A 17,483-nucleotide genomic window follows, 5' to 3' on the forward strand; every position below is an offset into this window, starting at 1 on the left:
AATTGTCCTGTGGGGGTTAATTTTTCATACTGAAATAGTCAATATTGCTCGCTGCAGTAAATTAAATCAGCGTACCTTTTGCAGCAGTGAAGACTTTTCTGGCTAAGAAATTTGCATATATTTTTCTCTGAGTTTCTCAGGTACATATATCTGACATTTAAGATACATCCATTTAAACTGCACTCCCTGCTTCTTTGTCTTTGAGGGTCAGAATGTTACAATTCCAGCACAGAACCTAGAAAGTTAAAAACAATTCAGTGGAATGATCTTGAACTGTTCAAACTTTGCCGCTTGCATTTGAATGGATGGAAACTTCACTTTCAGATGCAAAGTTCGAATTTTGTAATTTATAGATTTCAAAATACTACATGTGACAGGATATTTCCTTATTTAGAGCCCAGAGTTTTCTTTTTCAACTAAACATCTCCAAAACCGAGAAGGAGCCAGCACCAACTGACTCTTTAAGGACCTCTACTGCAGCAATTAATTTCATCTCACCTCTTTGTGAATAAGAAGACAGAATGAAAAACTTGACCTTTTCTACAGTTTTAGTTTTCCTCTCATTTGTTCATACTGCTTTTCAGACACTCGGTGAGTCTATTTTTTACTATCCCCTGCAAAAGTGGATGTGAAAGTGGGCATCTTTGTTGTCTTGCTGGTTTCTCAGAATCTTTAAGATTTTCACACAGATTTATTACTCTACATTTCATATTTCTGCTAATGGGAGTTGTCCACAGAAGTTTCTGCAAAACAGATACAGAGATGTTGATTTACTTTTAAAGAGAGAGGAATATTCAAAATGGGGTAAAGCTGGGAATCAGAAGTCAGGACTGAGTCACATCTGTGAATAAAAATTGTCTTTTGGGTACAATTTATTTATTGCTTATGTTTGCTACTATAAAGTAGATGGACTTCACAGTGTGCTCCATAATCTTTGTCTATATGTGTGACTGGCTCACAAAAAAAATGAAAAGAATAAAGGAATTAAATGGGGTGTTGCATGCCTATCTCCTAGCCTTAGTTTGAGATTCTGTGGGATGTGTTGGAACTTGTGAATTGATGTAAGGGTAGCAATGTGGCTCAGAAGAAGCCAGTAAAAATAATTAGAAATATTTGAGAGTCAACAATAGCTGTGGAATAACCATTACAGCAGTAAGAGTAAAGATAAGAGGCTTAAGGCTCTGAAGTTGGCCAAAGACAGATCCCAGCTCCCTTTTAAAGTAAGTATGATGATAATTTTCAAAGATGTGTTTATTTTATCCTTCAGTTCATTAGATTTGTGGAGTGGGGTATATATCACATCTTCCAAAAGCAGACACTGTTCCATGTGAGCTGTGACAGCACTACCCCGTGCAAAAAGAGGGTCTCCCACCTGCTCTGTGAGCCCAGAACCCGACAAAAAAGTAGAAATCTCTCAGTTTCCAGCAAGAACTCCTATTATTAGATCAAAAATTCAGTGAGGGACAATGGTACTTATGGGACTACACTAAGAACTTATTTACTGAGCAGTAAGAAATTAAAGACTTTATAATATTTAAAACTTTTTGCCTAAATGGACAAGGAAAGAAGAAACTAAGTCTCAGCTTCAAATTTAGATTTACAGAACTGAGACTTCTATATATTACTGAGCTGGTCAAAGTAACACAGGGACCTTCTGGAAGAGCTCAAGAACTATTCTTTCTGTCTTACCCTCCCAGAATTTCCCATAGATTTTCTCCTTTGTTCACTACCCAACACTGGCTTGCCCTAACATCCACACTTGCCCTAAAAATTTACTTCTGTGTATGGAGGGGAATCTCACTGCCTCTTGTGAGCTATTCTCTCAGGTGGATATGGCAGTGACGCTGCATCAGGCTGCCTGTAACCCTTTGGGAGTGTAAACTATCTTGTGTGGCACTCACCACGCACAGACCCACACCTATAGTATCTATATAGTATCTATATAGTATCTATATAGTATCTATATAGTACCTATATAGTGTCTATATCAGTGTTTGTTCTTGCGACAATGCTTGTGATTTATTGCGCAAATCATGTTGACTTCTTATGATAGATGTGCTGAGGAAAAGATGGTGGATCAAGGCAAGGTAACAAGTCACCATTACATGGTTTTTAATTCCGAAAAAATCCCCAAACCATAACAAAACATGTAAATTCCAGAAGGAACAAGAGTCACAGAAGGCCCACTCGCTAACTCTATTAATCACAAATCTTGAAAGAAATGTGCATTTCAGAGGAAGATAAAATTCCATTATTATAATCACATATTTGAAGTTGTCTTAAATGTAATTTTTGTGTTCTTATACCCCTGTATTGGGTTCCCATGTATTTACTGAGCTGTACTTACTTTTCCTTCCCTGAATGGAATGTGCCTTGAAAATCCCATCTGATCCTTGTAAAAATTTGCAGCCACCTGACATGAGTCAGAATAGAATCATAGCATAGATCAACATAGAATAAACAGCACATTTTTCTCCTCACAAGCTCCCTTTACCATGTGCTCACCCTAACTAGTTATTCTGAATGCTTTGTTTTGCAGACAAGGAAGTATTCTTAATATTCAATGAGGATACTAAGTTCTGTTTAATTGCTCAGAGTTCTGAGGCAGTCACAACAGCTGCTTGCAAGAAAAGCAGTGACTTACAAAAATTCAGGTGGGTCTCTGATCATCAGTTAATGAGTGTGGCCTTTGCACAATGCTTGGGAGTGCCCAACAAAAGAAACCAGGCTAAAATTTCTCTGTACCCATGCAACAAGAAAAGTGAATTCCAGAAATGGGAATGCAGAAATACAGCCTTGGCAATCCAAGGGGAAGATTTATTTCTCAGTGCTGGCAAAAAAAAAGAAAATATTGTGCTGAAAACAAGATCAGAGGCAAAGGATAAATGGAAGATCTACGGAACCATGGATAATTTGTGCTCTCAAAGCTATGAAGGTAATGTTTAAAGGTTATTTTTGGTGGTTTATTGAATCTACTTTTTTGCCATCAATATAGGGTCTTTTGTTTTCTGCCCTCTTTAGCCAAATACCAGCTTTTCCCCCTGAGGCAATGGACGGCTAGGGAATAATTTGTTAATTTATTCAGGCCTGTATCACTCCATCCTAAAGAAAAATAGCTGCTTAGGTTCAGATAGAATGCAGTATGTGCAAAAATGTGCATATTTTTTGTTCTTTACTTTTAAAGCAAATGTGGATGTAGGGTTTTTTTAAATTGTTAGTGTTAATCACTCTTCCCAGTGGTGCCTAGCAATAACACAATGGGCAGAAACTGAAACACACAGAGTTCTGCTTGCACAAGAGGAAGAAATTATTTTACCAAGCACTGGAACAGATTGTCCAGAGATGTTGTGGAGTTTCCCTCACCAGAGATACTCAACAGCCATCTGCACACCATGCTGGGCCATGTGCTCTGGGATGGCCCTGCTTGAGCTGGGAGCTTGGACCAGAAAACGCTCTGTGATCCCTTCCAACCTGAACCGTTCTGTGATTCTGTGATTTTGCAATCAAAGCACTTCATTTAACTGCATACTATTACTACTGAGATTGTATTAGTATTATTGGATGAAAGGGAAAAAAATCTCTACGTTTAATACATCAATATTAAATGTAAGGAAATAATTCCATGCATAGCACCTTCAGTCGCCCTATGAGATTTCAGATGCCAAAAAATCCCACAACATTAAGCCACATGAATTGGAAGTTAAGGCACATGATAAAAAAATAGCATGATTTATAGAAAATTATATATAAGATAAAAATAAATATATATTATTATATTGTTATATATAATAATATATTATATATATAATATTAATATATATTATATCATATGTGAGATAAAAATCACTGCAGCTCTTTCATAGTTGTCTACAGCATGAAACTGCTCAATCTCTAGCTGGTACAGCTGATGATGTACCCCAGAGGCAAAGGATAAATTGCAAGACCTACCAAGTACTTCTGTGGAAGATATTGCTGGTGACAGCAGTTCCCCAATTACACTGCTGTAACACTTGTCATGCTTTCTCCACATAGGCTCATCCAGAGTGCAGAGACATATATTCACAAAGCTGTATTAAAACTTCTCTTTTTCCCCCTCAGATATATTTACACTGTTAGGAAATTCCAATGGAGCTCCGTGTACCTTCCCCTTCCTGTTGAGTGGAAGATGGTACACTGAGTGCACAGATGCTGGCAGGTCAGATGGTTTGTTCTGGTGTGCAACAACGCCCAGCTTCGATGAGGATCATTTGTTTGGGTTCTGTCCAGCTGCCAGTAAGTCCCACACGCTGACATAGATCCTGTAACACAACACTGCTATGTACGTGTATCAATATTGAGACGCTGAAGGGAAATGCTGAAATAATGCTGAAGGGAAAAACCTTGCAGTGGCCTAAATGTCTTTTTCATGCAATAACGTTCCTGACAGAAATAACAAATCTACTTGCTAATAGCCAACAGTAAGGTTGAAAGTTGTCTGGGTGTGTCTATCAGCAGTTGACTGAGGCAAAAACAGTGTGCTTTAAATATGACTCTCTTCAGCATAGAATCACCTGAAAACTGAGATGCCATTCACAGTGGTGCTTTATTGCAGTCAGGCTCAAGACTGAGCTGAGTATTTGAGGTGTGGCCCCACCAGTGCAGAATAAAGAGAGGCAATCACTTCCCTGCTGGCCACACTGCTGCTGATACAGGCCAAGATGCTGTTTGCCATCTTGGCCACCTGGGCACTCTCTGGCACCAGACGTTTGTCTGGTTATCAACCAGCATCCCCAAGGCCATTTCCACTGGACAGCTTTCCAGCTGCTCTTCCCCAAGCCTATAGCATTGTAAATGTGATTAGTCATGGCATAATTTCACAAGAAAGTTTTCATTACTGCAAATGTTTTTATTTCAGTTGTGTTCCGGTCAAGAAAAAACTTGGCCATAGCCTATGAGCTTCTGAACAGGTTCTCAGGGTAGACAATGACCAAGACACAGTTTTGATTTATTGGCCTCTGTACAATATTCTTTTTCTCCTGGAATTTATAAAATTTGATGGGAAAAGTGCAAATAAAGGATGAAATGCTTATTACTAATAATGTCATTGACACACCCTCTTTTCTTAACAAAGATTAAGATATCTTGTGGGTCTGACCCTTAATTGCTCCAAAATGTTATTTCACAAACAAGCTTGCAGTTAAATTTTGCCATAACACATTGTCTAAAATGTTTATTACAAACTCAGGTACTAAATCACCTTTCTCTCACACAGACATTGACAGATTTTGGAGTACAGATCCTTTGACAGGAACCTACTACCAGATAAACCACCAGTCAGCTCTCACATGGCACCAAGCAAGGAAGAGCTGTCAGCAACAGAATGCAGAATTATTAAGTGTCATGGAAATACATGAACAAATATATCTAAGAGGTGAATTAATAAGCAAGATTCAGTAAAAACTCTTTTGAAAGGTTTTTTTGACTGATTACAAATGTTTCAATGCTTTAATCATATTACAGTGAATAGCTGATGTAAGAAAATGGTATCTACACTAATCAGAAATAACAAAATTACAGTATGTTAAGTTTTTTGTCCATGGTACTTCAGTAAGTTGTGGAATTATTATTTGAAATTATTTATATTATTATTATTTTATAAAAAAAATCTGAGGATGTCCAGCTAAATAAGCAAAAGTTAGCTTAAGCTCAGAAAACACCAGAAAAATCACAGAAAAGGGAATTACAATAAGAAACATTTTAGGAGACAGCCATTATATGGCAATTACATTATATGACACGTTCTATGATTATATTTTGTGTTAATAAATCAGTATTCTTTGTGTATATCTAATGAAATAGTTGTTTTGAAATACAATACAAATTTCATACAGATTATAGATTTATGCACACAGTAGAACGAAGGTCCTATATTAATTGCACCTCAAGCAAGAAAACTTATAACAGTATTAATAATAGAAATTAAATCTTTCAATTTTCAAACCTTATTGTTTATCTATAACTGTAGAATAGTATTAAGTTCAGATAAACTAATATGTAAAATGACCTTTTTCAATTCTCTTCCCTCTATCTACAAAAAAAAAAAAGTCTGAGTTTATTACCAGTAAACATGAATTCTGTACTGAGCTTACCAATCACTAGGCAGACTTTTACTATCTTCTTCTAAACTTTAGAAATGATACGTTTTCCTAGCGAATCTCATTGGAATTCAATTCTTTTGGTTATCTAGATTTGATTGACAGCAAGAGATCCTCTCTCTGGATTGGGCTTAACAGTCTGAATCTCAACAGTGGCTGGCAGTGGAGTGGTGGCTTTCCCTTCAGATACTTTAACTGGGCACAAGGTAGTAATCTTTTTAAACAATTTTTGGAATTATAATCTGAGAATGATGCTTTTCTTCACTAAATATAACTCACAGAATTTCAAGCAGAAGACCTCAATAACCTCATCTCCTATCAGAGGCAGATAAAGTAAAATGCACTAGTTGAGCTGTATCGTACTGGGAATGCCTTCAAGCCAGTGAAATCCTCTGAGTCTCTACAGCTTGCGCAGGGTTATCCGACCCTGCATCCTGCAAGGACTCAGCTGCCACTGAGCATTGCTCTTGCAAAGACTTCCTCTTCACTTCTTATGCTTTTTTACTCTTCCTCTCATTCAAGAGTTCATGGCATTGACAGATTATCTTTGAAAGTCAATTATTGCCATGGCAACAGCTGGTTGCAGCAAATTCTGAATAAATTCAGGCATAGTCCAACTTTCAGCCTTCTCAAGACTCCGAGGTGCCACCTGCTTTTACCTGGCACAGAAGATGAAGGGAAAGCCCAGAGCTGCTGAGTCTGGTGGAATGTTTTCTACCTTCTGTTGAGTTGATCAAACTCCTCAAGCTTTGCAGGGCCGAGAGGAGAGGTTGGCTCTCAGGTCACTCAGCCCACAGCCTCAGGGCTCCGGTGTCCTCACACAGCAGCTGTGCTCATGAGCTAATCCACACACTTCCAGTTCACTGCAGAATTAGGTTGTAACTTTTGTGGGGAGAGGGGAAAAGAAGTAATTCATCACACTGTGGGTGTCTCTGAGGAGAAAACACTGACCATTCCCCAGGGATGGTGGTCCTCTGGAAAAACTCCGGGGGTGTTGGTGGAAAAGGCAGGCAGAGGAGAGACAGCAATTGTGAGGGAATGTCAGGAGGTTCTGCTTGCAGCAAGGAACAAATCTGCATTCAAATCGCAAAGGGACATGCTAAAAGGACCACTATTCTGTAATCAAATGTGTGAATTATGCAATAAGCATCAAAAGAAATATTTTGATGGGTACTTCTAAATTACATTTCATTATCTCTGGTAGAAAATAATTGTAGGAGTGAAATAATGAGCCCATAATTGACACATGAAAAGGTGATCAGTAAATTGCTCTTTTTAGCTGCTGACATAAACCCTGTGCTACATAAAAATAATTTGGTTTTTATCCCATGAAGGAAGCCCTGAGCCTGAGTCTGAAAAACTCTGTGCAGTACTAAACCCCAGAAGAGATGCTAAATGGGAAAACCAGCCCTGTGAGCTGAAACTTGGCTATATCTGTAAAAAGGAAAAATCTACAAAGGATCCTTTAATTCTTCCATCGGGTATGTCAAGCAAATAAAAAACCTTTTGATAAAGGCATATTTTGTGTCACTAAAGTTAAATTTAATGGCTATTTAAAATAAAAAGGAAAAACAAGCATTGAAATTTGGTTTTCTGCTGTGATGACAGGTACAGAACATAGCACATTGTTATTTCTTTAGCAAAATACATTTAAATACTGAAAATGCTCCTGGAGCCCACTAACCACACAAGCATTTTTTACTTTGTTATTATTCACAATTCCAGAGGCACTGGGTTAAGCCATAGAGTTTCATGAAAGTATCATGGTCTGCATGGACATGAAAATAAAATTAGAGGTGCTTCACCCTTCCTGCAGTGCATTCTAATGGAAATACTGAGGTTTGTCACAGAAGGCTAGGGAAAATTGCATCAGTGGGCTCAGAGAAAATTTTTGATGGCAATCAAAAAATTTTTGATGGCAATCTTTTTAGATTGCTATAAATACTGTGAAAATTTTCATCTAGAAAGAGGGCAGAAAGGAGCTTCCTTTTGACCACTTTTCTGCTATACTTCTCTCTGGTTTATTTAGTGAGAGCTGGCATGGAAAGCCATGTGTGCAGAGAATTACTTGTGCTGCAGTAATAATGCCTTTCCTTTATGAAATATAAGAAACATAATTGTTTGGGGTATATTGTGTTCAAATGCTGCATATGAAATTCCAAAATATTCCTCTGGCCAGTGAATACTTCACACTAGTGAAGCCCAGTGACAACTGGCTCCAGTCTTTTCCTCTTTTGTTTAAAAGCACTTTGATTTCTCTAAAAGTACCACCAGCAACAACATACAGACTAAAACACGTGTGAGGAATGAAGTACTGCTTCTTTGTTACCACCTCCTTTTCACTCTAATTCGTTAATTAGCTAAATTTCTAATGTAATTGCAGTTATTCTACGCTTCAGTTTGCACCATTTAAAAACTTGAAATATCTATTGATTTTGAGGAGATGTAGAGTCTGTTAAATGCCCAGAAGAATGGTTGCCCTATGGAGGTCACTGTTTCATGGTTCATAGAGACCCCAAAGAATGGAGAGAAGCCCAAATTTCCTGCAATGAGAGCAATGGTGACCTGGCCAGTATCCACAACCCTGAGGAGCATGGCTTCATACTGTCTCAGCTTGGCTACAGTGAGTATTTCTACATGGCAGTGTTTGGTACAAATAGAGACCTTTACTACTAGAAGTCTTACAGGATTTAAATAAAATAATTGTTTCTTGCTTTTTATGAATATTTACAGGGAAAGCCACAGACATATATGTTAGAAAAACTTGAAAGCCAAAAACTCACAAGAGGAGTCATTATGGTCTTTTCATTTTCATTTTCATTTTAATTATTTCCATTTTGATTTTCATTTGTTTTTCACTGCATAAAGTCACTTGAAGGAAATAACAGCTCTGGTCACTGCAGCATTTGAGTGGATTATCTGCATCAGACACCTTGTAGCTGTAGATACAGTAATGTACTTCACTGATAAAGCTGACAAACCTCATTTCCTACTGGTATCTCATTTTTAACTTGAAAGAAGAATTAGAATTACATTTTAAAATAAACTCCTCTATCTTTTCATACAGATGAATTTGCATTGCAACATTGCAATTTCAGTTCATCTCCATAAAATCTTCCTCCTATGGACTGTTTCAACTTGGGTAATAACACAAATGAATTTCTGTTCTTAGGAGCTGTGGATGAGCTGTGGATTGGCCTGAATGACCTCAAAATTCAAATGTACTTTGAGTGGAGTGATGGGACTCCTGTGACATATACAAAGTGGTTGCCTGGAGAACCAACCCATGAAGTCACTGGCCAAGAAGATTGTGTCATTATGGCAGGAAAGGTGAATCATTCCACATGAATCATACAGTGTAGCACTGCACTATTTGACTTTTGGCTATATTTCTAGGGGGATTTTTAATGCAACTTACCATAGCTGCTAAGTTGCATAGAATCAAAGAATGTTATCTTTATTCACTCAGACATATGGTTGTTCTAAATCAAATTTAAAATGAAATTCCATATAAATAGTAAATGTCCATATCTGATTGTGAGTGTACATTATATGCCAAGCAAACCTTAACAGTCTGGCTGTGCCACTTAGCTTAACATAACTTCACCTCCAAGATCAAATACCTGGAATCCACTAAAAACTACAGCTCTTTACATTGAAACAGTATTTTGAAAAGAATTATAATGTTTCTAAAGTAAAAAGGTTCTGCCTCACTGTTTCTCACCTCTTCCCAAACTGCGACTAGGATGGATACTGGGCAGACAGCGCCTGTGACAGGAAATTAGGCTACATCTGCAGAAGAGACCCACTACAAGGAGTTTCTCAAACAGCAAAGACTGATCCTGCCTGCCTGAAGGTAAGAAGAAAGCATAACCAAGAATCTGGTTAGTAAAATTTCACAAGCTCCTCTTGACATTGAAATGATTGTTTTTAATTTCCTTTCCTAACAAGTGTTATTCCAGAACAAATTCAGGGTGATAATTTTCACTACATTTCCATATAAGGAATAATAATAAGTCAGGCCTATTACCTCTCAGAACTGTCTGTGAAAGGGGCTAAAGCCAATTCTGTGTTTGTCTGCATATTTGTTATATTGTTCTACAACCATATGTGGTTATTGAACATGTAGTAGGGACTGGTAACAATTCTGGACCATGCAGCATGATGCAAGATGATGACAAATCTCACTACTGAAGCCAAATCGAAACAATAAAATCCTTTTTATAAGTGAATTTGTTTTGAGAAAGTTATTGTATCCTACCAATTTTTTTCCTTTTCCCCCCTCTTTATACTTTCCTATTTACTCCTATTCTATATTTAGTAACCTTTCTCACAAGCCCATATGGGGAACAGAGCTGAGACTCATTGTGCTCAATGGAGTTAAGCAGCAGCCAAATACTGAACACAGAGCTTATTTACCTTTCTTGGGTGCAGAAAGTCAATCTTGAGATGGTATAAAAGGGAAGAGTGACTTGGAATTCAGCTGTAATTTTGAGGATTTTTCTCTTCAGTGGTTTCTATGTTACTGCTTCAGTCAGACTTTTTAGGTGACCTGATGTATTAAAACAATTAATTAGTCTATTTACTGTTCCTTTAGCCTTGAAAACATAGGAAACTTGAGTCAGCATCTCTACTATAATACAGACTACTGGTTTTTTGTTCCAAGCATAGAATAACTTTATTCATCTCTGTGTCCCTCTGACTTTTTTACCAGTAAAAATTTATCCATTAATTTCAAAAAAGTGAGACTCATAGGCATTAAATCTTTTCTTTCTGCACTGAATGTTTGCTAAGCTGATTTTCTATTGGTACACTGGAACTCAGATTTCTACATAATCATGTTAAGTTATATTAAAAATATGTTGGTTTATGTGTATTCGTTGAAATTCAAGTGCTAGAACATATGTTGTTTTTCATTGCAAGTTTATTTCATGTGTTCTTGACAGGGTTGGGAAAGATATGGTTTTTACTGCTACCTGGTTGGACATACCTCTGTAACATTTTCAGAAGCAAAGAAAACTTGTGAAAGGAGCAGTGGTTATTTAACAAGTATAGCAGACAGGTATGGAAAGGGTTTAAAATTTGTATATCTGATGCAATAATATTGGAATTTTAAAAAAGAGTTGAGAACTTTTGGAAAAAACAAAACAACAAAAAAACCCCCAGGATATCCTTTTTCTGAAGAAAAATATGAATCAACATAGTATGGCTTTTCTTACTAAAAACAATTTATACCTCAATGTTTTTTTAGTACTTAACATTGAAAGAACAGACAACAGCAACTTTGGCTCTGTAAGGAATAGTTTTTCAGTATAGCACAGCTCCACCGCCTATTGCATCTGGGACCCAGTTAAACAACATATTCCCCATAAGAGGAAGTTTAGTGGAGAATCTATTAATTCTAGCTGTATGAAGTTTGGATGCTGACGAGTGGAACATGGAAGGAAAGCTGGGTTTAATCCCATCTGACTCCTGTCATTTCAGATATGAGCAAGCCTACCTGACCAGCCTCATTGGTCTGAGCTCTGAGAAGTATTTTTGGATTGGTCTCTCAGACATGGAAGAGCAAGGGATTTTCAAGTGGGTGACTGGTGAAGGTGTTCTGTACACAAACTGGAATGCAGCAATGCCTGGTACTCTACTGATGCCAAATTTTTTTTGCCTTTTTCTTTTTATATATTCTCTGTATTCTTTTACACATATATTTGTAGCTTATTATGGTATTAGAAGCTAGTCCCAATGCTTTTCCTTATCTTTTCCCTATCCAGAAGGACAAAACGTATTCCAGAGCTCCAAGCCCCAGGGGATACAAGGCCCCCATCCCATCTTGTTTTTTCTGGGAACCAAGGCCGAAAAATAGCCATATTTTCATAAACAAAGTTTAGTTTCCATCTGAGCGGGGAGGATGTTCATAAATCTATGGGCCCAGATGGGATCCATCCCAGGGTGATGAGAGCTCAGAAGGGATGCTCAGGCCTTGGAATGGGCTGCCCAGGGAAGTGGTTGAGTTACCATCCCTGGATGTATTTACAAGGTGTGAAGATGTGTAGATGTGGCACTGATGGTTTAGTGGTGGACCTGTGTTAATTGGTTGGACTGTACAATCTTACAGATCTTTTCCAACCTAAATTATGCCATGATTTTCTATGATGCCATGAAAATATTTATTTTCTGATTTCTCATTGTTTCCAAGAGCAAAATCAAATTGAGCAGAAAGGATGAAATCCTTTCCAGCCTTAGGAATGGGCTGCCAAAGCCTTGCCACAAGTGGGAGAGGAAAGAGGCAGGCAAGGAGTTGTTCATGCACTCAGAGGGAAGGGATGATGATGAAGGACTTGCTGGTTTCCTCTTTTCACTAAGCTCCTCCTCTGAGTGGACACTACACTTAATATTTCAAATAGTATCTTGTAAATTAATTACATGAGCCATAAAAATGTCAAAAGAGCCTCTTTAAAAAACATTTCAACTTTCTTTTTTATCTCGTATAGGGAAGAAAGCTGGTTGTGTTGCCCTTAGGACTGGAAATGCAGCTGGACTATGGGACGTTCAGAACTGTGAAGTAAAGGCAAAATTTCTCTGCAAAAAATTAGCTGAAAAAGTCACTGTTCCTGCTGTTTCTGAAAGAGTTTCTGATTCCAAATGTCCCCTGGGTTGGGATACAAGCAATAGCACTAATTCCTGCTTCAGAGTAAGTACTGCTTTTTGCCATAATCCTACCTGGGAAACAGGACAGTACCAAATAAATAGGCAATCTAAACTTCACAGAATGGCACGATGTAGCAAGCTTTTACACAACTATTCAAATATCACTGCAGCTTTCACTCTATCAGTGACAAGTAAGGTCATCCAATTGCTTTTGAATCCACATTGTAATGGATAACTGTAATGGAAGGTTTACTTATTTTTCTTATGCAAGGCAGCCAGCAGATTTATGTTTATCACACTGAAAACACAGTGTTCTACCTGTATCTACAGGGTTTTGTGAGAGAAGAAAACCAAAAGAAAACATGGTTTGAAGCCCGAGATTTCTGCAGAGAAATAGGAGGAGACCTGACTGCTATTAGAAATGAAGAAGAGCAAACAGTGATAGAAAACTTAATAAAGTAAGCAAGCAAACTGTCTAATAATTAATATTTTGCTGTAACAACACATGATACAGTAATAAATAATTACACTCTTTTGCTCCTGAGATAATTATTTAAAAATCTATCTGGTTTTCACCAAAACAATAAGAAAAGTAACTGAGAAAATGTCTCATACGAGCAATGTTTTCAAAGAATTTTTGGAGCTCCTAAAATGTCATAGCCTGCAAACATTTTAAATTCAGATTAAAAAAACAACTCAGTAACAGAATTTGTTGAATGCTTCTCCAGAGACCCTATTCTAAGTTTGCTTAGTGAATAATTTTGAAATCAAATTTTGTCTTCTAGTAGCCTGAACATTTTATTTCTGAGAAAAAAAACACTGTAATCACAACATCAGTGCAGAAAAATAACATGCTGTGTTTTCAATACAACCATTTGCAAAGCAGGAAATTTTAAGGTGTGAACTTCATTGTACTTGCCAATGGGAGTTTGCTGACCAACAGTACTTTTTGTTTTTAAAATTTCTGCATTGAAGTGTTCAATGAGTGTCAGAGTTATTGTCCCATGTAGGTTCTAAAATTTAGCAGAGCTAACAACATATATCTTCTTCCACTGTACATTTTTTTCACACTCTAGAAAGAAATCCCCATCATTTCAGCCTTTCTGGATAGGTTTGCAGTGTTTGGATCCTGATGGTGGACTTTCCTGGAGTGATGGTTCTCCGGTGAGTGTTTCACCATGCCATATTCCTTCTGTTCTGACATTTTTTCTGTTGAAGTTTCCATGACTGGTGTGTATAAAAGGTGTATAAGAATTTCCAAAAATGCCTATTTTGCAACTGGGTAACTCTGAACCATTATTCTTCATACTAGATTGGAAAAAAACAAGAGGCCAATAAACTCTGGGGTTATACCATCACAAAAGCGCTAAAAGACAGAGGACTGCTTTCAGCTACAGAAATGACTATCAAACTCACAAATATATGAGAAAGGTCTCTCCTAATTTTTGTTAGTCTCTGGGTGATAAATTGCCAGAAATCTTTTCCTGCTTTTTATTTATAACTGGACTCATTTGAGTCGAATTTTTGTGGGACTGCTACAGTTTGTTAGATGCTGCATGAACACAGAGCCTTTCTTTCCTCTTGCAGAGTGTTTGTAATCACTTTAGTAGCTCACATTGGCTTCACAGCCAGAGGAGGAGGAAAGGAGTGGTTGGAAACTTTTGCTCTACTTCTCATTCCTTACAGAGGACAGTTTTTCCCCCTGTAGATTAAAATAAAAACCACAGGTGTGTTTTCTCTGTAGGTGAATTATAAAGATGAAATAAGATACTATTTTTACGATACTGCATTTCAAGATTGTGGAGCAATCGGTGAAAACCCTTCCTTGTCATGGATTAAGGAGCACTGCGAATACAGTCATAACTGGATTTGTGAAATAAAAAAGGGTAGGTTACTTTTTACTCTAAACTCATCTTAGGAAGAAAGTCAAGTTAAATTCATTCTATCATAACAGGAAACTCTACAAGTTACATACTGGTAGAAAGTTTTGTTTATTTCACAGGAATTTTGCACACAGAAAAGTAGGTCAAGACCTTTGGTATACAAGATTTCAGCTGTTAACAATAAACTTTTTTGTTTCAGTATAAAAAGTACATTCCATGATAAGCTTTACTAAAATTACACTTCTCTATGTAATTGTGTAATAATAGAAAACATGATGAAAGCAATCTTAAGAGCTTACCTTGCAATATTCACTGCTCTGCACAAAAGCAGATTTTTGTCATAAGAGAAATTCTGACTGAGGGAAGAAGAGAGGACTACAATTCAAACTAAAAAAAAAATTAAAAGAAGAAGAAAAATATTATTTTGAATTTCCATATCCTTTGTGAAGTGAAACTTCACTCCTCTGTTCAAATGTTGGTACACAACGGCACAGTAGCCACCTACTCTAAATTAAACAACACTACCAGCATTACAGAATCAGTCTTTTTGTAAGATGACATGTAAAGACAAGCCTGTAACAATAGGCCTGCTGTAACAAGAAGATGGTAATGAAAGCTTCAAAATTTAAGACAGTTTCACATCTTCATCACATACTAGCAGAAGAATCTCTACTTCTCTGTTTTTTTTTCTTAGCTATTGTGAAAAATATTCAGTGAAATTAGAGAGGAATAGCTATGTGTTGGGCTACATATTTTACTTCCCACAGTAACAGCAATGCTCCTCTGGTGGCTCCCTGGGCTCCTTCACACTAGTTTCAATTGCTACTTTTCTGAAAGACATAATTTCTGTGCTGCTGAATAATTCAAAACAATTTTCTAGCCAAGGCACATAGTCTCAGCTTCTTATACTTATAAAGCAATAATCATAGACCTCTATCTCAGAGAGATGTTGTGAAGATATTTTTCCTGTTAAGTTCCTTTGTGAGTTCTCACCTGCATAATCACCACGGCTAAAAATCATTAGCAAAGTGTCACTAGTAGCTGTTTACTGTTAATTAGTAGTAGCATATGAATGGCAGAAATTACAGCCTGAAGAAATTGCCATCATTAGGCAGCAGTGCAGAATGGCATGCTGAAATAGACAGAATACTTCATACTTCCAGAACAGATATATTAGGGTTTTTTTCTTTTAAATCTTGTAACCATTTTCTTTTTAATGTTGCAACCAATCACACAATAGATTATTTTTAAAAGCTGACATATTTTTTTAACCCAAGCATATGTTCACACACTTAATAAAATGTAATTACACATACAGCAACACAAACGTTGCAATAAATTCCTGTGGGGAAAAAACACAGAATCACAGAATGGTTTGACTTGGAAAGGACCTTAAAGATCATCCAGTTCCAACCCCCAACCTTTGTCCAGGTTGCTCAGAGCCCCATTCAGATGGCCTGGAGATTATAAAGGTGACATTTATTTTACATTTTTATAGCTCTTGGCCTTGCATATTTAGAGAAACATTTCTCCAATATCACACTCCATGTGATGTGGAAATTTTTTGTTTATTTTTCAAAAAGTGGTAATGTAATTCTTGTCAAAGCAGCTACGCAGAAAAAAGTTTAACTAAAAAATAAATACTAATAAAATGTTAAATATAAATAATAAATACATATTATAAATATAAATAGATGTAAAAAAGCAGGTTTTTTTTTTAAATTCAAATAGTATTCAAATTCTAATTTTCAAATACAACACAATGTCCATAAAGAATTGTTCAAAGTCTACCAACATTGGAGTATTTTCTCTTTGTAGTGTTCCTTCAGAAACAAATATTCATTCAGACTAACTTCAGCCGTCCAATTTAGGCAATATTCAAGATATTCAAGATGCACTTATCAAAAATCTACCAAGACAGAGACGTAGGCCTGTAATGCATCTTTTATTCACCAAGCATCCATTTTTAACTTTGCACCAAAGATATCATATAATTATATTCTGCATTGAATACGTAAAATGTGAAAAGTTAATAGACATTAAAATAATTTCCAGTAATTGAACACTTTTACTGGCTCAATATTTGGGAAATATTTTACATCTTTTTTTTAATCCCATTTCATTACAGGGACACCCTTGAAACCAGAACCTCTGGGCCCTTCTACCAGTAAGCTTCTGTTTATTTTCACTTACCTGAAGGGTGGTGCAATGTAGCACCACCAGCTTTGCCTAAGGACTGAGAAGAATGCAGAGATTTCTCTTCTGTGTTGCAGCATATGAAGTCACAGAAGATGGCTGGATTGTAAAAGGAGACAAACAATATTTTTTCAGCCCAGAAAAGACCTCTATGGAGAAAGCCAGAACATTCTGCAGAAACAATCACGGAAATCTTGCTACTATTGGAAATAATAGTGAAAGAAAATTTGTGTGGAAATACGTAAGGGGAGATTTTGTTGTGTTATACACCACATTGCTTATATACCCTTTGTACATATCCTCTGCTTGTGAAGTACGGAAGAATGGGCTTGCTGCATAATATTACCACTTTTACCAAATAGTACTATTGCTTAAATTTTCTTAGGATTTGGTTTAAATATTCCATGAAAAAATATTTATTCTACAAAATCAATCTTCACTTTATGAAAAAAACAAAACATGTAAAAGAATTTACTGTTTACTAGGATGGGCATATTCTTGTCTATTTTAGTCTGAATGGAGTTCTGAGCAAATACATAAGGAGCAATGAACAGGCAGGGTAGGTGTATTCTCAGAAAACTCTTCTTCTGACAGGGTCGTTGCCTCTACTCTGAATATCATATAC

At 36.7% G+C, this 17,483-nt stretch overlaps 1 protein-coding gene across 1 annotated transcript; it reads left to right on the plus strand.

Annotated features, from left to right (window-relative positions):
- The first annotated feature begins 447 nt into the window (after nt 1–447).
- Nucleotides 448–17,201, plus strand: LOC102033422 (macrophage mannose receptor 1-like). The gene is made up of 17 exons (XM_031066812.1): nt 448–591; nt 2,540–2,935; nt 4,099–4,272; nt 5,252–5,410; nt 6,227–6,340; nt 7,469–7,615; nt 8,575–8,757; nt 9,307–9,464; nt 9,880–9,990; nt 11,081–11,196; nt 11,619–11,767; nt 12,623–12,822; nt 13,110–13,237; nt 13,856–13,943; nt 14,524–14,665; nt 16,791–16,829; nt 16,936–17,201. Exons 1-17 carry the CDS (start codon nt 522–524, stop codon nt 17,196–17,198), a joined length of 2,637 nt encoding a protein of 878 aa, XP_030922672.1. The 5' UTR covers nt 448–521; the 3' UTR covers nt 17,199–17,201.
- The last annotated feature ends 282 nt before the right edge of the window (nt 17,202–17,483 follow it).

This window comes from Geospiza fortis, unplaced genomic scaffold, assembly GCF_000277835.1.
Source record: "Geospiza fortis unplaced genomic scaffold, GeoFor_1.0 scaffold138, whole genome shotgun sequence".
NCBI lineage: Eukaryota > Metazoa > Chordata > Aves > Passeriformes > Thraupidae > Geospiza > Geospiza fortis.